This window comes from Caenorhabditis briggsae (genome assembly GCF_000004555.2).
Source record: "Caenorhabditis briggsae complete genome, chrI, whole genome shotgun sequence".
NCBI lineage: Eukaryota > Metazoa > Nematoda > Chromadorea > Rhabditida > Rhabditidae > Caenorhabditis > Caenorhabditis briggsae.
This window is the reverse complement of record NC_013489.2, coordinates 2112155-2134385: the sequence shown is the minus strand read 5'-3', so window position 1 is coordinate 2134385 and position 22231 is coordinate 2112155. Positions and strand designations below refer to the sequence as shown.

The following is a 22231-nucleotide window of genomic DNA, read 5'->3' as shown; positions in this document are numbered from 1 at the left end:
CTGTTACAACTTTCTATCCCAAATTGGAACGCTGCCTGCAACAGAGCGCGCATGAAAGCACACACAAAACAGCGTTCCAATTTGGGACAGTTCGACTCCTTACCAGTTCAAACTTGTAACAGTTCGATTCTGTCCGCGTTCTGTTCTGGTACGTGTGCGAAAAAAGGACTGTTCTGAATTGAATCAGTTCGATTATAGGTCTGATCGAATTTGAAAACGTTCGAATTCGTCGTACCCCGGATTTGCAGTTCGAAAAATTCCAAAAATGGTCTCTGTTCAACTGAAAACTAACTTTTTTAAAGCGAAATTTGGCATTTTTTGAGCCAAAAACCGAAAATTTTTGAAATCTAAAATTGAGAAAAAAAAATCAGTTTTTCGAAATTTTTAAACTTCAAAATTTTGCGATTTTCAGAATTTCAAATTTTTGCTTTTTTTTCTGACGATCTTGAATTTGTTGATTTTGCGAATTTCAAATTTTCTGCTTAAAAACAGCCGATTTTAAGACAAAATCATAAATTTAAAGAACCCTAAAAGAGTACGGTAGATAAGAGCGAATAAAAAAGCACAAAATTGAAAATAGCAATGCTCATTTGGTGTGCAAAAACCACTATACAAGAATGCAGAAAAGTTCTGAAACGTCGGGTTCTGAAACGTCGTGGTACCGAAACTTCTGGTCCTGAAACGTCCCCGGAGCCATAAAACTATAAAAAATTGCTCAATTCAAATTTCTCTGACTAATTATGAGCAATTTGAAAAAAAAAAATAAAGTTCTGTCTGTGTGTCTGTGCGTCGGGATGTCCTAAATTACAAAAAAATGAGTGAAATAAAGCAGAAAATGAAGGAGAAATTGTGGTTTTTTTCTAGAATTTTCTGTTTTCGCCACCCGTATTACTACGGGAATTAAGTGGTAATCCGGAAAACAATTTTTTTTTTGAAAAAAAAGTGAAAAAAATTGAAAAAAAAAGTTTTTTGAAAATTTTCGAAAAAAAAACCGGGTTTCAGTATAATATGCAGAAAAATGCAAATTTTTTGATTTTTTGAAAATTTCGGAAAAAATACCAAAAGAAATTTTTTTTTTGAAAATTTTAAAAACCTCAGAAAGAAGAAAAAGTGAGAGAAAAAGTTTTTTGAAAAATTTGAAAAAAAAATGTTTTTTTGAATTTTTCAAAATTTTGAAAAAAGACTTAATTGCTCACCTCATGATTATCGTCATAAATGCCGACTTGTGCTCCATAGTGCAGCGGAATAATCTCCATGATTGTCTTCTTACAACATCTGATTTCGGTTCCTTGTAAGTGGGCGGAGCCTAGAAATTGGAATTTCCATTTTTCCCCAAATTCAAAGTCTTTGTGTCCAGTTTATCAACAAGAATAGCAGATTTAAATTCTAATTTTCAAGTGAATGAAGTTCGAAAACGCGCTCCAATGAGTATTGTCAACAGAGCGCACTTTCTAGCAAATCTGAAGAGATCGTTGTATTTTGTGTTTTGCATTAAAAACTAGAAAATCGGTGTGGTATATAATAGATTGAAAGAAGAAAAAACCGTTTATTTGATGATCCGTTTTACGGAGAAAAGAGAGAGAGAGAGAGAGAGAGAGAGAGAGAGAGAGAGAGAGAAAGAGAGACGCAGACATCCTGCGAGAAGAAAATTGGACAAGGGTAGTTATGATTGAACCGGTATTATAGGAAACCGTATAGTGTACAGAATAGAAAATTATTTGAAAATTGGGAATTTTGGTTTTCTGGTTTTTCAAAAATTCCAAAAAATCTGATTTTCTGCAATTTTTTGAAAATTGCGAAAAATTCCAAAAATTTGAATTTTTCGAAAATTCTCGCAAAACTCAAAACTGGCTGGAAAATTTGAAAATTTCTAATTTTTCGAGAAAAAAATCGGAAAATTTCGAAATTTTGAATTTTTCGAAAAATCTCAGAAAATCGCATATTTAAATTTTTCTGGAAATTAAAAAAAAACATTTTCTTTTTTTCGAATTCCCGAAAAACTTCAAAATTTGGAAAGTTCCGGAAAAATTCCGGAAACTTGAAATTTACATAAATTTTTCGGAAATTTTCTAATTTTTGAATTTTTCGAATTTCCAGAAAATTAAATTTTCCAGATTTTTTCGACTTTTCTGGTCCATTTTTGGTAATTTTTAGGAAATTTTCAGATTTTTTCGCCGAAAAAAAAATCTTTTTTTTCCTCAAAAACCCAAAAAAAATTCTCACACATGAATGCGTTTTTTTGTTGTAACTTGTAAATAAACTTTCGCTTTTCTCTGTATTTATTTACAGAGAAAAAATATATAAAGAAAATCAGAGAGATCTAGAGAAAGAAAGGTAATTTTTAGCTGTTTTTATAGCTAAAAATTCCATTAAAAATGGTTTTTTTGTGGAAAATTTGGAAAAAAATTCTGAAAAAAATCGAAATTAAATAGCTTCAAAATACCGATTTCAGGCAATTTTTTATTTGAAAAATACGAAAATTTCTGAAAAAAATGCCGGAAATGGACATTTTGAAAAGCTAATTTTCGATGTTTTTTTCGGAAATTTCTGGAAAATGTTTGAAAAATTTCCGAAAAAAAATCGAAAATTAGCTTCAAAATGCGCATTTCCGGCACTTTTTTTTCAGAAAATGTCGTATTTTTCAAAGAAAAAATTCAAAAAATCAAGAAAAATAACAGAAAATTCCCAAATTTCTCATGGATTATATACAATTATTTTTATTATTTAAAACAAAAAGAAAACATGTTTTATATGACTAAAATGCATAGGAATATCATTTATTAAAGGAAAAATAATAATTGGAATTTCCAAAAAAAAAAGGAAAATCGGCGGAAAAAAGGAAGTGATTGGGAAAATGATGAAGAATGTAGGTCAATAAATATCTGGGTTAGAAGCAGGAAAAAGAAGAAGATTGATGGATTTGGCGGGAAATTTGAAAAAAATATTTTTTGAATTTTTTTTTTAATTCCGCATTTTCTAGGCTATTATTTGATATTTCTAGGCCATGAAAATCTTTTTAAAATTTCGAAAAAATGAGAAAAATAGAACTAAAGAATAGTTTTCGAAAAATTTTCCTCAAAAAAAATGGGAAAAGACAGAAAAATCGGAAATCTATCAAGATAAAAGGGGACACAGATTTCAATCTCTTTTCTGTCTAGTTCGCAACTTTTCGGGATTTTTTGAAAAATAGATGACGTCAAAGATCGAGAACTTTTTTTCAAATTTTTCAGACTTTTCGGCAGGAAATTTGAATTTTTATGGATTTTAGGAAATTTTCTGACGTTTTTCGGAGTGTTTTCAGCTATAAAATGAGTTTTGGAGCACCGGAAAACTCTATGCCCATCCGTTTTTATGGCTTCTTCTCGGAGATAGAGAATACGAAAAAAAGAGAGTGTTAGAGAAAAAAAGAAGCCGTTTTTTTTCCAAATGAGCCGAGAGAACACATCTTTTTCTCTCTGAATTTCTGTGTCGAAAAATTCTTTTTCTTTCTTTTTTCGCCGAAATAAAAAACCCTAGTCCGCAATGTGTCGTCGTGGTGTACCTAGATTTTCTGAGAGGGTGCATTGCGTACCCTGCATCAAACCAGACAACACTTGATTCATATTGATTCTAAAAAGACAAATATTCACTGAATTTCAGTCGTTTTCCGTTGAAAAATGTCTGAAAATGAGGATTATCGAAAATTTCTAGAGGCCAGCGGCTATATTCAACAATTTACAGCGAATTTGTTAAGGAGAAATGAGGCTAAAGTGAGTTTTTAAATTTTTTTAGAATTTAAAGTTTTTGAATGCTATTTAAGCATTAAAACTTTGAGAATACATATGAAAACTCTGAAAAAAAAACAATTTTTAAATAAAACAAATGTTTTTTTCAAAAAAAATTTTTTTTTCGAAAATTCTGAATTTTCGGATTTTCAGCCTCCGGAAATTTCTGGAAATCTCTCAAATATCAATCAACTGATCGATTTGGTGAAGCAATTAATCCAAGAACAAAGGAATTTGACGCAAAAAGTGGATGCAGTGAATTCAGGACAACGGAATATCAATTCGCTAATTAAGGAGAAATTAGGGGTAATTAACTCAAAAATTATTGTTTAAAATGTCAAAAAAATTCTAAAAGCCCTTTGAAATCGAAAGTCTCCTTTGAAAAATTCAAATTTCCCGCCGAAAAATCGACTTTTTCGAAAAATTATCAATAGAGCGCATTTTCCAGAAATGCTCATGTGATATTGCACCAAGCTTGCGGGATGTGCTTCTGAATGGAATTAATGTCAATGGTTTCGCAAGGACGAATGGGCAAATGGTGAGAATTTGAATTTTCGGAAAACTTAAAATTCGCTCTAATGAGAAAATTTTTTAAATTCTCAGTAGAGCGCATTTTCGGAATTATCACAATTTATCGCGAAATTCAGGCTTTTCAGCAAGTGCGCTCTACTGGATTTTTTTTTTAGCAAACGTGCTCCACCGAAATTTTCGCGAAATGTGTCTAAGTGCGCTCCAATGCGAGTGTAAACCAGCTCCATTTACAATTTCAAGCAAAAAACTCAAATTCTTAGCAAATGCGCTCTAATGCAAATCCCATTTTCCAGGACCCCAATCTCCCCTCAACGTCATCTGCCTTCCCATCAAGCTATCGTCTAAACCAGCAGCTGGATTCAGATTTACAACAAAATTTCAATTTGGAATTAATTCTGGGCCAAATCAAGTCCAGCACCACAAGCTCCGCCCACTTTGATCACTATGAAAATGTGAATAATTATTCGAATTTTTTCGATTCCTCTTCGCTGGATTCGTCGCCGAATTCCAAGAAAAATGGCGCCGGGAAATGCAAAAAACGACAAATCGACACTCAATTTTCGCATTTGGGACCTTATCAGTGTCGTGATTGTGATAAGACATTTCGACAGAAGCATGGATTATCCAACATCGATTGACGCATGAATCGAATGGAGCGTTCGCTTGTGATGTTTGTGGAAAGAGATATTCCAGGCAGGAGAGTGTTAATAGGCATCAAAGGGTGAGTTCTTTGAATTTTTGGCTCAAAAACCCCGAAAAATCAGAAAATTTGGTCAATTTTTAGCTAAAAATGAGCAATTTTCAGTGATGTGGCCTAACTATGTCCAAAAATTGGTTCTCTAGGACATCTGTAAAATTCGAAGAAAAATTAGTCGAAAATAGGTCAATTTTGAGCTAAAAATGAGCAATTTACAGCTTGGTGGCCTAGAAAAACAAAAAACTCGGCCACTAGAGCTTTTCCGCCTAATTCAACCAATTTAGCATGAAAAACGACCTAGAACAGTTCATTTTGTCCTTGATGGCCTAGTTTTTTTTTGATTTTCTAGGCCATCTGTAAAAAAGAGCCATAATCGACGAAATCTGTCAATTTTAGGCTAAAAATGAGCAATTTTCAGTTACGTGGCCTAAGAATTCAAAAAACTCGGCCACCGGCCATTCTGGCCTGTGTTTCACAATACTCGCATAAAAAAATGAGCAATTTTCAGCTTGGCGGCCTAGGAATCCAATAAATTCGGTCATCGGAGTTTTTCCGCCTAATTCAACCAATTTTGCATAAAAAACGGCCTGGAACAGTTCATTTTATCCTTCATGGCCTAGTTTTTTGGCTTTCTAGGCCATCCGCAGAAAATAGAGAAAAATGATCCAAAATCCTTCATTTTAACGCTGGAAACGAGCTATTTATAGTTAGGTGGCATAACTTTCTCCAAAAGTTGTTTTCTAGGCCATCTGTAAAATTTGGAGAACAATGTCTCTAAATCGGTCATTTTTTGGTTAAAATTGACCGATTTTCAGTTACGTGGCCTAGAAATTTAACGAACTTGGCCACCGGTCATTCTAGCCGGTTTTTGACCTGACTTAGTTCGTTTTGCCTTTGATGGCCTAGTTTTTTGATTTCCTAGGCCATCCGGGAAATTTGATTCAAAAAATCGGCTAAAATCGGTTGATTTTTAGCTTGCTGGACTAGGAATCCAGCAAACTCGGCCACCGGCTATTTTCAGCCGATTTTCCACGAAGTTTGAGCTGAAAATCGCATTTCTAACATTCGAAAAACCGGAAATATTATTAGAGCGCATTTTGGCATCAAGCTCAAAATTAACCGATTTCAGTCAATTTTGGGCTCTGTTTTCTCGATTTTCGACACAAATTTCCCGGATGGCCTAGAAATTCAAAAAACTAGGCCATCAGATGCAAACCGAACTAATTCAGGTCGTTTTTTATGCGAATATTTTGTCAAAAAACAGGCTAGAATGGCTGGTGGCCGAGTTTTTTGAATTTCTAGGCAACCAAGGAGAAAATCGGTCATTTTAGCTTAAAATTGACAGTTTTTAGTTCATTTTTCTCTATTTTCTGCGGATGGCCTAGAAAGCCAAAAAACTAGGCCATGAAGGATAAAATGAACTGTTCCAGGCCGTTTTTATGCAAAATTTGTTGAATTAGGCGGAAAAAATACCGATGACCGAATTTATTGGATTCCTAGGCCACCAAGCTGAAAGTTGCTAATTTTTAGCTCATTTTTTTATGCGAATATTGTCAAAAACAGGCTAGAATGGCCGGTGGCCGAGTTGTTTGGATATCTAGGCCACCAGGGTAAAAATCGGTCATTTTAGCTCAAAATTGACCAATTTTTGACTCATTTTTCTCCACTTTGAACTAATGACCTAGGAAACCAATTTTTGGACAAAGTTAGGCCACCGAACTGAAAATTGCTCATTGTCAGCTCAAAATTGACAGATTTTGCCGGGGTTTTTTTGTAAAATGTCACAAATGGCCTAGCCCTTGATGGCCTAGTTTTTTGAATTCCTAGGCCATCCGGGAAATTTGATTCGAAAAATCGGCTAAAATCGGTTAATTTTTGGTTTGATGGCCTAGAAATCTATCAAACTCGGCCACTGGCCATTTTAGCAAATTTTAGGCCGAAAAGGACGCCAAAATCGAATTTCTAACAATAAAAAGTTTAAAATTATCATTAGCGCGCATTTTCCAATTTTTAAAAATTTTGAAAATTATTTCCAGAGCACCGAATGTGGCGACAAATATCACTCGATGGCCTCTCAGTCGTCTGGAATTCAGGATCCGAAAAGTTTATCGCTAACTTCGTCGAGTTTTAGAATTTGATCAATTTTTTCTCCCAAATTTTCATTCTTATCAATATAGTCTGTCTTTTAATTACTGGTATATGTTCTTCACTTTTTTTGATTCGTTTTTGATTTTTAATTTTTTTCAAAATTTGAAAAATTGCTCCGTTTTTTTTTGTATGTTTTATATGATTCGATTCGATGCGATGCATTTCAATAAAAGAGATTACGAGTATTTTTATTTTTATTCAAAAATGAAAATGTAAAAACAAAAAAAAGTCTGAAAGTATGGAAAATGCAAAAATTGCAATTGTTAAAAAATCCTTCATCTCACGATGCGTTTCTTCTCTCTATCATTTAAGATTTATGATTCTGCGACGGGCGTTTTCTGCGTCTCCAACTCTCTCGTATTATTGCTGTCCGCGATTGCTTTCTTCATTCTGCTTTCCTCCCAGGCCCAATGTGCGGGCCTCCTACATATTTATTGATTTTTTTCTGAATTTCTTTTATATTCTTAACCTAATATTTTTCAATGGCTCAATGTTCGGGCCTCCAAGCTTTATTGATTTTCCTGAATAGCTGCTTCTTTATTCTTGGAACACAGTGTTATCAGAGCTCGTATCATGGATCATGCCATGGAATGGGATATGGAGATTCTCTCTTTGAGAGTGAGTAAGCACATGCATACTCGTAATCCGGGCCATTCCCGGGCCTTGCCATAGTTTCTTTCAGTATCAAAATTTGCAGATAAACTAAATTGGATATGATAGAGCTTAACGAGTACTACAAAATGATATTTTGCGGGATACTGTATCTTGTCTGCGAACAAAGTTACAGGCCATAAAGTGGCTTTTTTCGGACGTGTCGAGACGCGCCGGGCCTGCTTTTTTTGCTCTTTTTTGCCTGTAACTTTGTTCACAGACAAGATACAGTATTCCGCAAAAATTCATCTTGTAGTACTCGTCGAGCTCTATCGTATTTGATTAAGTTGGTCTGAAAATGACGATTCTGAAAGAACAATGGCAAAGCCCGTGAAGGCCCGGGAAATGCCCGGATTACAAGTATGAACACAGGTTTGTAAATGAAAATTGCATTAAATTTCCATACTTTCAGGCAATCAACGAAACCTGGAATGTCGCAATGCTCTCCGAGTTCCGTCGACGTTGGCGTACGAACAAAGTGTCAATTTTTGCTCCAGATGTCGATCCAGATGTCGAGAACTTTTGAGGCGTTATCCGACGAAACCCAACTGAAATATGCTCTCCAGCATCTGCATCAGTGCGGCTTTGACTTCGGAACTGCCTTGGACACGGTCGACCAGAAGCTGCTCCACACGCGCCTCAAGAAACGAAGTCGATTCCAGCAGGTCAAGCTGATGATCAACCCGGAAGTCACCAGAAGAGACAAAGTGAGTTTTGTTTTGAGCTTCTGAGGCCGAATTCATAAAAATCTGCCTCAAAGAAAAATTACAGGTGTTACGGGAATCGGATACGAAAGGTACGAACCTTCATGGCTTTTTGTGAATTCAGAAGCTGCCAGCTACTCCTACTTCTCCGTAAAAATAGTGGTGAAGACTCAAAAATCGTTTTTGGAGAATGAAATGAATTTTGTATTTTCTACTCCCCATTATCTATTTTTTGTCCACCTTTGTAATTTTCAAATCTCCATAAATTAGTAGTTAATTAAAATTTTTAAATATTTTTCTCTCAAAAATCCAAATATTTATCACAAAGAAAAAAAATAGTTACCTTCAACACTCTAATAGAACGCCAACCTCAAATTTAAGCCAACTTATCTCGGTTCTCGTTTAAGATAGAAAAAAGTTGCCAACTGATAAAATTTAGGTGATATTATGATATACATTTTATCAGTTCACAACTTTTTGATACCATTACAGGAACCGAGATAACTGAGCTCAGGCTGCACCCACCACATAGCCGGTAGAAGCTCGCACTTTGAGCTTGATTATTTCGGTTTCTGTAAAACATATTAAAAAGTGATCAACTAGGAAAATATTCATCATAATATTAACAACATTTTATCAATTGACCACTTTCTGATATCTTTTACAGGTATCGAGATAATTGAGCTCAAGTTTGACGGTTTAGATGGGCTTCTATTAGAGAAGAAACGGTAAATCAAGTTTAGACGTCTACAAAATCACTTTTTAGCTGTTCAATTTTTGTGAAACTTTCTAGGTAGATCAACTAAAACTAGGGCTTTGTTGACAACTTTTTGGTGCAAACGCGCCCTAGCGAAATATCGTCCTAAGCGTGACCAGCGGCGTTGCCGCCTTTCGCCCCGCCCAGAGACACCATCATTTCCACCTGGCATATCTCTCCTGGATCTAATTTTACAAAAAAGTTGTCCACTACAAAGCTCTATTTTTAATTGACCTATTCTGAGATTTTCAAAAAAATTGAATAATTTTAAAGTGATTTCGTAGACGCCTAAAGTTGGCAAGCCGAGTTTACAAAAACTTTTGCACAATTTGCTCGGCGGAATGTGCCAGCTGTTTGCCTCGTGCCACCATTCGATGCATCCATCCATTGGATTCTGACGCCACGTCATCAGGATCTGACGACGTCTTCGGATTCTGAAGTTGTTTCAGAACGATCGTCCAAAGTTCCGAAATGTTCATTGAGTATTGGGCGGAGACTTCGATGAAGTGGCATTTGTGGATTTTCGCGAGACATGCGCCTTCTGCAAATTCGCTTTATTGATAAAATTTGAAAAATTTGTGGAGAGTTTCAAAACTAATTTTACTATGTATAATTCAAAATCTCGAAAATTGCTCAAAAAATTTTGTACTCCTCATGGACAAGTTTGAATTTTTTATTTGCAGTTTTAGTTCGTTTTGGGTCATTTTTGCCCGTTTTTTCTGCAACTCACCCAATTTTGAAACTACCGTATTCCGTTTGAGGTCAATTTTATTGCCAATAATCATAACGTTTGGACCACGGGCGATTTTTCGGCTCAAAAGTCGTTGGACCAGCTCGGTGGCACATTGAAACGATTCTCGACTGTCTACGTTGTACACAACTGCGTACATAGTCAAAGATGAAGCGAATGGAGAGTTCTGGAACAAGAAATTGTCAATGGAGCGCGTTTGCCTTTTTCAAAATTTTGATTTTGAATTACATACCTCCAAGGTGGATTCCAGCAGCATTTCCAGCTCGATTTGCTCGTTGTTTAGGAGAAAATTCAGCGTTTTCGAAGTATTTTCATCTCCATCGGTTGCTGAAAAAACGAGTTTCTCAATCGAGCGCATTTTCGAAAAAATTGAAAAAAAACGAAAAAAATAATTTTCCTCAAAAAAAATTTAATGTACTATTTTCATTAAATTTAGCAGATTAAGAGCTTCAAAATGAGCCCAAACTCGGCTAGGCTCGGCCCATTTTGAAATTTCCATTAGATACGCGACGCACGACCGCGACGCGTCTGATAAATGGGAGTGGGCGGAGCCTAGTCGAGTTTGGACTCATTTTGAAGCTCTGAATTTGAAAAAGCTTGATTCAGAGTTGAAATGTTAGAATTCCTCTTTTTCAAATACGCTCTATTGAACTTACATTCATTATTATAACGAGTTACCAGCTTGGTAGCGAATTGATTAATCGAATTCAAAAGTGTCTTTTTTCCGCAATTTTTCGATCCATAAATTCTGAGAACAATGTGTTGCATCGGAATATTTGACGTCTCCTGGAATAGCCAGACTTCTGGACACGTGGCACGACGATCTTCTGGAAATTTCGAAATTTTTAGCATTGGAGCGAGTTTGCGAACTATTAAACTGCATTTTCCCAAGAGATTAGCTTTCAACTCCTCGAAAAAGTTTTGTACTCCTCGTGGACAAGTTTGAATTTTTTTCGTCACTTTTTGCTATGGAGCGAGTTTGCGGAATATTATTTTTGAATAATTCTTTGCGAATCTTAATTCTCAACTATGGGAAAGCATTCTCCCAAAAAATCAGCTTTCAACTCGTCAAAAAAGTTTTGTACTCCTCGTGGACAAGTTCAACTTCCTAATTCAAATTTTTGAACTCCATTTTGACTCGTTTTAGTCATTTCTGAGTCATTTTTCGTTAAGGATCTTGTGCGAAACTTGGAAAATCATAAAAAATGTGAATTTCAAACAAATTCAGATTGAATTGCAACTGCGCTCTACCGAAAAACTCACTATAATTGTGCATTGCTATTGGTTTTGTCGCCATTTGACTCAAATTCTTGTATCCATTATCGATGACATGTCCATTTTTGATTCCAAAACTTCTCAGCGTTCCTTCGGGTTTCTCTTCGTCGAGTTCCTCGGAATTTTGTTGATTCATTATTGAAGCGGTTTGCAGAGAGTATTGATATCTGGAAATTTGGAAATTAAAAAAAAATTTTGCAATAGAGCGCATTTGTGAAAAAATCGAGTTTTTTGAATTTTTTCAAAAACAATATCAAATTTACCTTGGCGGTGGACGTCGCTTTTTCACACGACGAGGCGAGTTTTCCGAGCTGAAAATTGATACTTTTTGAAATTGACAAACGAAAAAAAAACTTTTTGTTGGGTGTCCAAAATGTTAGTTTTGATTCTGAGAATTTAAAAATTCAAAGAATCGAAATATTCGAAATATGAAAATTAAAAAAAAATCTGAATTTCTGAATTTCTGAATTTCTGAATTTCTGAATTTCTGAATTTCTGAATTTCTGAATTTCTGGAATTCTGAATTTCTGAATTTCTGAATTTCTGAATTTCTGAATTTCTGAATTTCTGAATTTCTGAATTTCTGAATTTCTGGAATTCTGAATTTCTGAATTTCTGAATTTCTGAATTTCTGAATTTCTGAATTTCTGAATTTCTGAATTTCTGAATTTCTGAATTTCTGAATTTCTGAATTTCTGAATTTCTGAATTTCTGAATTTCTGAATTTCTGAATTTCTGAATTTCTGAATTTCTGAATTTCTGAATTTCTGAATTTCTGAATTTCTGAATTTCTGAATTTCTGAATTTCTGAATTTCTGAATTTCTGAATTTCTGAATTTCTGAATTTCTGAATTTCTGAATTTCTGAATTTCTGAATTTCTGAATTTTCTAGAATTCTGAACTTTCAAGAGTCCTGAATTTCAGAATCCCAAAACTTCAAGGACTTACCTGGAAGTAGTACTAGTACTTGCAAAATGTTCATCAACATCCGGCAATAAATTATTCAATCTTCTCGGGGATACTGTACGTGGAGTCGATGGAAGACTTCGACGACAAATCGGAGACGTCGGAAGAGATCTGAACGATATAAATATGCTCTATTGAAATTTTTTCGCTTTTAGTCAAAAATAGTTGAAAATGAAAATGCTGAAATTTTTGTGAAGAGGTTTCCAAGAAAAAAAAACCAAAATTTAGAAAAAAAGGAGAAAAAATTGGACAAGAGGAAATCTAATTTTTTCTTGAAATCCAATTTTTTGTTTACCATAAATGTTTTTTTTGCAAGAAATCTGAAATTTTAAAGAAATTCTGAAAATCATTTCAGGACATAGTTCCAGAGTTTTTGTATGTTTTTTCATTTTCAATAAATATTTAATTAGAAAAAATTTTTTGTAAAAAATCATCTTTCAAAAAACTCCGATTTTCAGCATAATTTTCAACTGAAACCCCCGACAAATTTGTACTCATTTTAAAGCTCTAAATCTCTGAAATTCAAAATTTGTTTGAAATTTCAAAATTTTTTATACTCCAAGCTGTTACAATCAGGTTTTTGGCGCCTGTAACTAATTTCAAAAAAAAAATTTTAGAACATTTTTTCCAAAATTTCAGCTCATTTTTCAACTGAAACCCCAACAATTTTATACTCATTTTGAAGCTTTAAACAAGCTAAATCCAAATTTTTAACAAAATTTCTAAAATTTCCATTCCCCATGTCATTATTCCCAGTTTTTTGATGCTCAAAAAATAATTTAGGAACAATGGTTCCAGAATTTTTCACTAGTTTTCAACTCGATTTCGGACTGAAACCCCCAACAAATTTATAATCGTTTTGAAGCTCTGGACCACTAAAATTCAAGTTTTCTATGAAATTTCTAAAATTCCCATTTTGTACTAAATGTCAAAACTTTTATACCCCAAGCTGTTACAATCAGGTTTTTGGCGCCTGTAACTAATTTCAAAAAAAAAATTTTAGAACATTTTTTCCAAAATTTCAGCTCATTTTTCAACTGAAACCCCCAACAGATTTATACTCATTTTGAAGCTCAAATCATGCTGAATTCAAAATTTTAACACAATTTCCAAAATTTTCTGTTCCCCAAGCCATTAGTAGCAGTTTTTTGATGCTCAAGAAATAATTTCAACATTTTTTTTCCAAAATTTCAGCTGATTTTTCAACTGAAACCCCCCCCCCCAACAAATTTATACATATTTTGATGCTTTAAATTTCTAAAATTCAAATTTCTTATAAAATTTCTAAAATTCCCATTCCCCATGCCATCACTCACCGTCGATTGGCGGCTGGCGACGCAGGTGATGGAGGAGAGAGACGGGATGGGAATTGCTGTGGAATCGCCAAGGCGACCGGAAGAGACACTCGTCGATTGCTCATCCTTAATAGAATTAGTCTGAAAATATCAAAAATTGAAAATAAAATAGCAAAAAGGAGGCTGGAAAAAATTTTGAAGAGAAAGAAATTGTTTTGAGCAAAAAAAAAAGGAAAAAAGAAACTAAAACTCGATAAGAGGGTTTTCTGTCGGGATTTGACGTCTTCTAGAGATTCAGAAGACGTTAGTTGAGAGATTTGAGAAGATTTGAAAGAAGGATTTTTAGGAATTCAGAAAATCAGGAAGTTTCAAAAATTTTTTTTCGGAGAGGATCAACTTTTTGAAAATTTCCGAAACAAAAGGAAATCCGAACCCAAAACTACTCAGTCACGAAATCTTAGAATTCCTAATTTTTTCTTTTTCTTTTCGAAAAAAAAACCTATTTTTAGATTTCTGTTTAGGAGAGCAAAAAAAGAAGAACTTATTATTTCTTTTTCCTTTTTCTTCGGAATTTGACGTCATCTGAATTGACACGTCTTCTGGAAAAATATAAAGAAGAAGAGAGACGCAGGGAAAGAACTTTTTGTAGAGCTTCAGAATTCTAAAACTGGATATTTTCAAAACAAAAAATTATAATTCTGAGATCTTGGAATTCTTGAAATCTTTCACAATTTTAAAAATTTCTAGTTTTTTGAATAAAAAATGTCTGAAATTTCTAAAATCTGAACAAAAAAGTTTCAAAATTTCGGGAAATTCAGAGTTCTAACCTCTTCTAATTATATTTTTCCGCTCACATAAATTTTCGCATTTCTCAGAATTCACCCACCCAAACTCATGTTTGTTCCCCTCTAATACGAAATTTGAGAATTCAGAAAATCCAAAAATAAAGAATCGAACACTCTAGGATTCCTCAAATTTCAGCCAGGTTTTGTATCATTTTTACAATCTAATTAGTAGAGAACGAACGGATATATCCGATATCCAAAAACATACATTTGTCGAAAATGCGCCCTATAGGATTACTGTAATTTTGAAATATAGGACTACTGTTAATAGAACCTTTAGGATTACCGTAGTTATTATTTATATTGAGGAAAGCGCAAAAACGCGCTTGATAAAAGTCCAATGGAGCGCATTTTGCAATTTACATTAGTTTGAAAAAAAGGGCTGAATTAGCATGAAAGTTCTCTAGAAAAATGGTCCAACTAATTTTTTTTATTCCCTAAGACGCCCTCTAGGAACCAAAATCAAATGCAATTCTGATGAGCTCAAAACTGAGCAAAACGACTTGAAATTGAAAAAATTAACGATTCAACTTTCTCCAAAACGTTCCTAAATTAACTGTCTTAAATATTAATCTACAGAAGATGCAACTGGAGACATACAAATTTCACTGCTTCTGGCTGAAAATTGGACATCAGACTATAGGTCAAATCAGATATGATTTTGTAGATCTCGTTGATTTCTACGTTTTACTTTTTGATTCAAGTAGAAAGATTGAATTTAAGTCGAGTTATTCCATGTAGAGTGTGACATGGATGAGTCCAATTAAAGGTACGATTCGTATTGCCAATGAAAAACGGATCTAATGACAAGTTGAGATTTTTGACTGTTTTTTCATGTCATTCTTTAACTTGGCTCTTTTTTAAAGTTTCAAGAAACTCTAGTTTCCATTTTTTCTTCTCCTGATGACGTCACAATCTGGAGACAGACAGGCTGTCATATTCCCTTGGACCAGCTGTTGTGTCTTGACACGTCATGCATTCCGCTGCACGGACCGTCTTGCCTGGGTCATTGTATTTGTCTGTATAACAGAAAAGCACTCCTCAAGGTCAATCTTGATGTCTTCTGTGTGTTTTTGGATGTCATCTGTCACGTCTTCTGTTTCCATCATTTGTCCTTATATCCTTGTTCCTCTCCAATCTTCATTTTTCAGAATGAAACTCCTCGAATTCCCATATCTGGTACAGGATGAGATCCTTCACAACGTTGAATATTCCGAGCTATTTCTTTTGCCCTTCCTCTCCAAAAACATGTCCAAATTGATCAAAAAGTCTCAAAAGAGCTTCAGAAAAATACTTCAGAAAAATGATCAAATCTATCAAATATGACCATAATGATGAGGATGAGCATATGGTTTTACTTCGCCAAAAACACAACAAGTACAATTGGGACACCATCATGCAGTTTGCTAAACGCGAGGATAAAAAATAAATTTCAATTTCAAATTGAATGTGTTCGGAAAGAAATTCGAGTTTGGGTGAGTTATAATCAATCAATCCATCCCAGAAGTACCCTAACATATAAATATTTCAGATCATCCAACAAAGACCCTAGTCCTTATTTTAAATTAAACGTATTCGGAAGGAAAATTGCTTTCCGGTGAGATATGATGAGCTTAGTTAAATAATTAAAAACATCCTTATTTCAGAATGACAAAAAGATACGGGCAATACTTTCCTGTAGCATGTTTTCGCACGAATGAAAGAAAGTCCGTCATCAAATTGATTCACTATTATTTCCTCAATTTTTTCGGCGATTCTATGGAGTATCTCTGGATAATAATCCACTATCCTCCCTTCGTTCCAAACGTTCCAAAGTTATCAGTATGCCTTGGCATGTGGATGGACTGGTTCTGCGGCATCGAACCAGTTGAGAACTTTTTCTCCTCATATCCTATGATGAAACACGTCCAAATGTATATTACGCCAGCGAGACCATTGAGGTTAGACTCAAAGTTCGGACAGAATCTATTGATATCGAGCAACACGAAAGGGGCTTTCCAACTACTTTACGCCATTTTCAAGGGAGACAGGCTGTTTTAAGATGTTTTACTGGATGCAAAATCTCAGATTTGATATTGTTCGTGATTCGATGGAAGTTCGGAGAAGCATACCATAAATTGGAACGCATGGAGGTCGGAGAAGTTGATGAGGAGCAAAACCGAATTCTAGAAGCAATTGGCGCAAAACATATTGATCCAGCAAAAAAGGCACCAATGCACAGTTTGCCCAGAGTGTAAGTTACTTGAAGTTGGTATGGAACTCGACATTCAGGCATGACCGCGTAGATACAAGTCCTTTCCTTTGCGGCCTCTCTATGTACATAGTTCCGAATTACCATTCAAACATTATTTATTAGTATATCAGTTTGTAGATCTCGTTGAGTTCCACAGTATAGTTCTTGACTCAAGAAAAACTGTTGATCTTGAAACGAGATATGCCATTTTTCAGGTTCAACAGGTATTTCGAGCCAAATACAAAAGCAATCAAAAGCCGCGCGTATGTGGTCAGAGAAACAGATAATCGTGTGTGGCATCTGTTCTGATTGAGGAGAAATGGCTCATGTTTGGCGTATGGGATAAAACAGAGGACGAGTTTTTGATGATGGTCGAATAGCTAATTATGAAGGATGAACACTCCCCCCCCCCCCCCTAACTTTGAGCTCGAATATCTCAGTTCCGGACAGAGATATAAAAATTTGGTTAACAAGCAAAACGTTACTCATGTTGTGATAAAAATTTTATCAGTTGACCACTTTTAATTATCTTTCCCGGGAAGCGAGATATATTGGTTTAAAGTTAGCAAACCATTGGGCCAATTTATCTCAATTCCTGTGAGAGATATCAAAAATTGGTTCACTAGCAAAACGTTATTGATATTATGATAAACATTTTATCAGTTGATCGTTTTTTGATATCTCTTACAGAAAATGAGATATATAGTCTCAAAGTTGGCATACCCCCTTTTTATTCTATTCTTTGGCTTTTGAATATTTAATAAATTCTGATAAATTCTGGTACCTTGTTTTTTTATATTCCATGAGCTAGCCAACCAATCAAAGGAACGAAAAATTCGGTTTTCCAAAATTCGATGCAAACGCGCTCTATTGGAAAAAACACAACGCATACAGCAGTTCAAAAATTTCAGCTGTTTCTCAGTGGAGCGTGTTTGCAATATTGCAATTATTAGGGAACTGTAAAACAGTGAACGGCAAAACGCGCTCTATTGAGAATGCGCAGTTCTGGTTTGGCGGGAATTAAAAAAAAGAACCCATTTCTGACTATTTTGGAGCGCAGAAAAATGACAAAAAATTTCAAAATTTCAAAAAAAGAACTAAACGACTGGTGAAGGATGCGTCTAGACTACTACCTCGAGAACAAAACATGGGGAAAATAAGAGAAAAAAGAAAGGGAATCCACCAAAGGGATTGAAAAGAAGAGAGGAAAAATAAGAAGAGACCATTATATTTTTTTTGTTTTCAGACACTCTCTTAGTTATTTTTTTTGTTGACGAGAGAAGAAGAACCTGGGGAACATAATTGAAATTTGTAATTTATGAGATATAAAGTATATATAATATATATATATTCACCTAGAAATTTCACCTAGACACGCAACGCACGACCGCGACGCGCCTGAAAAATGAAAGTGGGCGGAGCCTAGTCGAGTTTGGGCTCATTTTGAAGCTCGAAACTAGAAGAAACTGAATTCAGAGTCGAAATGAATTTTTTTTAAAGAAATTTTTTGATTTTCAGATTTTCTGCAATTTTCAAAAAATTATTTGTTTTTCTAGAATTTTTTGAATTTTTTATTTCTGAAATTTTGTTTTTTTTTCCATGAATTTCTAAGTTTTTTTTAACACTGAATTTTCAAGAATTCGTTATTAAAAATAGGGAAAAATCTGAAAATTTCGAATTTTCAGATTTTTCGAAATTTTCCGAAAAAAATATTTTTAGTAAATTTCAAACAGAATCTGAAATCCTTAGAATCCTCTATAAAAATAAAGTGGGCGGAGCCTAGAACTTCTCAAAACAGCTGAAAACGCGCCTAACAGAAGCATCTGTGGGGTAGACAGACAAAGTGGGCGGAGCCTAAAATTTTTTTTTCCAAATCTAAAAAAAAACGATATTTCCAGACAGATTTCAGTTTTTCAGAAACAAGGAAAAAAGTGGGCGGTGTCAAATAGGCTCCGCCCACTTCTTGCAAAAGAAAAACAAAAAAAACAATGGAAAAATAGGCATTTTTGAAGGGTTCAAGTAATTCTATGAATGGATAATGCATAATAATAGGAATTTGTTGCTTCAGAAGTCTTTTCTTCTGATGACGTCGACGTCATCAGATGTCACGTCTTCTGGGAATAAAATTGGAAAAAATGAGGTTATATTCTTTTCTTTGCTTCTTTTTTATTAATAAAAAATATTGATTTTTGAAAATAAAATGTTTAGCAAATTCGCTCTATTGATAATTTTTCGGAAAATCTATTTTTAATGAAATTTTTGAAATTTTCCAGAAGTTCAGAATTTGAAAAAAATTTAAAAATGAAATTTCAGAAATTCGGAAATTTCGAATTTTCAAATTTTCCAAAATTTAAAATCACAAAAAATCGATATTTTCTGAAATTTTGAAAATTCCGAAAATTCACAAATTTTTGAAAAGAGAATTTCAGAAAAATCTGAAATTTCGAAATTTCCAATTTTTTCCAAATTTATAGACTTTGAAATTTGGAATTTTTTTTGAAATTAAGAATTCCACTTTTTCAAAAAATCTGAAATTTCAGAAGAATAAAAAAATAAGTCATTTTTCATGCTGGTGATTTTTCTATTATTCATAGAAAAAGAAAAAAAACCAGCTGAAAAATAAAACCAGCTGAAGAATTTTTCACCTGTTTCTTAGTCATTTTCTTCTGTTGTTTTTCAGAAACACAAAAAATTATTTTCAGACAAAATTTTCAGAAAAACCTGAAAATACATTTGTGTCATTTTCAAAAAATAATTTTTCTATAAATAAATTTTTGTTCATCGTTGAACATTGCCCATTTTGAGCTAAAAATGGAATTTTCTGAAATTGTTTACGAAATTCAAAAAAATTAAAATTGTCAATTTTTTGGGCATTCTTTGAAGATTCCATAAAATACCAAAAATTTTCACAATTTGAAAAAAGACTAGATTTTTAAAGCTTTTCGAGCTAAAAATTAGAAATTTTAAGTTTTCGAAAAATTTCCGGAATTCTGAAAAATTCAAGATTTTTAGTTTTTTGGGATATTTTTTTAATTTCTAAAAAATTAGAAAAAAAAACAAGTAAGTGCCAGAAAAAAGAGAGGATCAGTAGTGGGTGTAAATATCGGATTATCTTGATAATAACGTTTTTTTTTCTCAAATTTTTTTATTAAAAATTGGGGGAATTTTCGGGGGAAAAATACAAAAAAAAGGAGGATTTTCAAGAGAATTTTTCAGGCAAATAACATATTTAGTAGGAAAAAGAAGACATTTGAATTTTTGGATTACAGAGAGATCTTAAAATTGGAAAAAAAACATTCAAAAAATTTGGGAAATTTTGTGGCAAAAAATGGGAATTTTAAGACTAGTAAACGGCTCCGGGACGTTTCAGAACCAGAAATTTCGGAACCACGACGTTTCAGAACTTTTCTGCATTCTTGTATAGTGGTTTTTGCACACCAAATGAGCATTGCTCATTTCAATTTTGCGCTTTTCTGCTTTTTTATTCGTTCGCATCTACCGTACTCCAAATAGTGATACGTTCACACTCGGAATCTCTCAAAAAATCGAAAAATTGAAATTTTCCAGAACGATGTCTAGAAATACGCAAAAATGAGACTCATATTCGCCGGAAAAATTTTTGCGTACTTCAAGATATTGTTTTTGAAATTTTCACATTTTTCGATTTTTCGAGAGATTTCGAGTGTGAACGTATCACTATTTGGAGTACGGTAGATCAGAACGAATAAAACAGCAGAAAAGCACAAAATTGAAATGAGAAATGCTCATTTGAAGGACAAAAACCACTATACAAGAATGCAGAAAAGTTCTGAAACGTCGGGTTCTGAAACGTCCGGCAGCCCATTATGGGGGCGAAAAATGGGAATTTCATTTCAAGGAGACTAGAAGAATTGAAAACCTATAAAAAAATTTTTTCAAAAAAAAATTAAATATCAATTTTCGAAATTTGGTCCTGAATTTGGTCCAACGGCATCATGTGGCCATCATCGGCTGAAATCTCTTGATTTCCTTTCAACGATGAGCACACTTTTTTGTGAATTGTCCAGTCGAATTTTTGACATTCTTGGGAGCAGTAGGCGAGCTGCAAATTTCAAAATGATCGAAATTTTTTTTAAAATTCGAAGAAAACATAAAATCAGAGAATTTTCGAAAAGTTCAACTTTTTGTTTCTAAAATCCTGAAAATTCTAAAAATCTTGAAATTATGAATTTTTACATTTTCAAAAATTCGGAAACTATAGAAATTTGAAAAAAATAATTAAAAATGGGAATTTCAAATTTTTCGAAATTTGAAAAAAATTCAAAAACTAGAAATGTTCAAAATCCTAATAAAAACTGAAAAGTTGTTTGAAAATCACAATTTTTTGAAAAATCTGTAAATTTGAAAATTTTTTCAAAAGTTCAAAAAATCCAAATCTTTGAAACCCTATAAGTTAAAATTTTTAAAAAAATCTAAAAATCTAAAAACTCGAAAATTTCGAAACCTTTCAATTTTCAAAAATGGGCAAAATCCGAAATTTTGGATCTCAAAAAAGTTAAAATAATGAAAAGTTCGGAAATTTGAATTTTTCGAAAATCCGAAATTCCAAAAAAGCGAAAAATTGGAAAATCTCTGAAATCCTCAAAATTGAAAAATTGATAAATCTTTAAAATCCACAAAGCCCGAAAAATTCAATTTTTTGAAAAATCTGAAAATGTCTGAAAATTTTATAAAAATTCGAAAAATCTAAAAAATCTAAGTTTTGAAACCCGAAAAGTTTAAATATTGGAAAATCTTGAATTCTGAAAAAAATCTTAAAATTTTCCAAAATTCTAAAAACTCGAAAATTTTTAAAAATCGATAAAATCCAAAACTTTGGAACCCAAAAAAGTTAAAATATTGAAAATTTTGGAAAATTGAATTTTTCGGAAATTTTTAAATTTCAAAAAAAAACCGAAATTCCAAAAAAAAAACGAAAAATCGAGAAAAAAAAATCAAAGAAAAACTGAAAATTCAAAAATTCGCGAAACCCAAAAAACAATTCTGGAAAATCTGAAAGTCTGAAAATTTCAAAAATTTTTTGGATTTCAACTGTATGATTTTTGGAAATCTGTGCATCCCCATGTCCCGATGTCCACCTTCTCAAAATTTTCAAATTCTTCAAGTTTCCGGTTCCTTACCTTACACTGCGGACACCTTTTCTTCGCTCCAGGATGTCCACAAACCGTACAAAACTGGCAAACGGCTGCAATCCTCTGTCCAAACAGCGACTGTACAATATACTCATAAGCAGAAGGCCTCTGTCCCACAGGCGTTCGTCCCAACGCCTTCAGAAGTGTCTCATGGAGCAAAGAGTGTTTGTATGGGAATGCCGCGACGGCGTTCCGAAGGAGTACATCCAGTGCTCGACGGATTTCATCGCCTTCCTGCCACGTGGATATGATTTTGGCGTATTGGAGAGACGCGTCTTCTGGTGTCTTATCCGGATGGGATTCGACGAATTTCGATGTTTCACGCATGAAGAATAGGATGAGCCACAGTTTCAGAGACATGATCTCGTTGCTCTCCTTACAACGGAGCTGCCGTTCGAAGACGCGATCGATCACATAGAGGATCTGAATACTTTATTATTTTT

The 22231-nt window shown here is 33.7% G+C and overlaps 5 protein-coding genes across 5 annotated transcripts in view; 3 read left to right on the top strand and 2 right to left on the bottom strand.

Moving 5' to 3' along the window:
- Positions 1 to 3656: 3656 nt before the first annotated feature.
- Positions 3657 to 7130, top strand: Cbr-ztf-3 (the record flags this gene model as incomplete). The annotated part of the gene is made up of 4 exons (XM_045241538.1): positions 3657 to 3749; positions 3918 to 4070; positions 4589 to 4875; positions 7118 to 7130. The coding sequence occupies 4 exons, from the start codon at positions 3657 to 3659 to the stop codon at positions 7128 to 7130; spliced, it is 546 nt and encodes a 181-aa protein (XP_045097470.1).
- Positions 7131 to 7622: 492 nt separating this feature from the next.
- On the top strand, positions 7623 to 8613 carry CBG25181 (the record flags this gene model as incomplete). The annotated part of the gene is made up of 3 exons (XM_045241531.1): positions 7623 to 7762; positions 8204 to 8498; positions 8563 to 8613. The coding sequence occupies 3 exons, from the start codon at positions 7623 to 7625 to the stop codon at positions 8611 to 8613; spliced, it is 486 nt and encodes a 161-aa protein (XP_045100493.1).
- Positions 8614 to 9560: 947 nt separating this feature from the next.
- On the bottom strand, positions 9561 to 13664 carry CBG22069 (the record flags this gene model as incomplete). The annotated part of the gene is made up of 7 exons (XM_045241527.1): positions 9561 to 9793; positions 9983 to 10169; positions 10236 to 10330; positions 10660 to 10830; positions 11267 to 11445; positions 11542 to 11589; positions 13561 to 13664. 7 exons carry the CDS (start codon positions 13662 to 13664, stop codon positions 9561 to 9563), a joined length of 1017 nt encoding a protein of 338 aa, XP_045097469.1.
- Positions 13665 to 15687: 2023 nt separating this feature from the next.
- CBG22068 lies at positions 15688 to 18183 on the top strand (the record flags this gene model as incomplete). Its single annotated transcript, XM_002638810.1, has 6 exons — positions 15688 to 15785; positions 15916 to 15981; positions 16031 to 16324; positions 16426 to 16617; positions 16833 to 16908; positions 18136 to 18183. The coding sequence occupies 6 exons, from the start codon at positions 15688 to 15690 to the stop codon at positions 18181 to 18183; spliced, it is 774 nt and encodes a 257-aa protein (XP_002638856.1).
- A 2359-nt stretch (positions 18184 to 20542) lies between these two features.
- The window catches only part of Cbr-daf-25, a gene marked incomplete at both ends in the record, with an annotated part of 8235 nt that continues 6546 nt past the window's right edge, over positions 20543 to 22231 (bottom strand). The window contains 2 exons of the mRNA XM_045241514.1: positions 20543 to 20698; positions 21777 to 22211. Coding sequence (XP_045097468.1) covers positions 20543 to 20698; positions 21777 to 22211 — 591 coding nt within the window. The remainder of the gene's footprint in view (positions 20699 to 21776; positions 22212 to 22231) is intronic.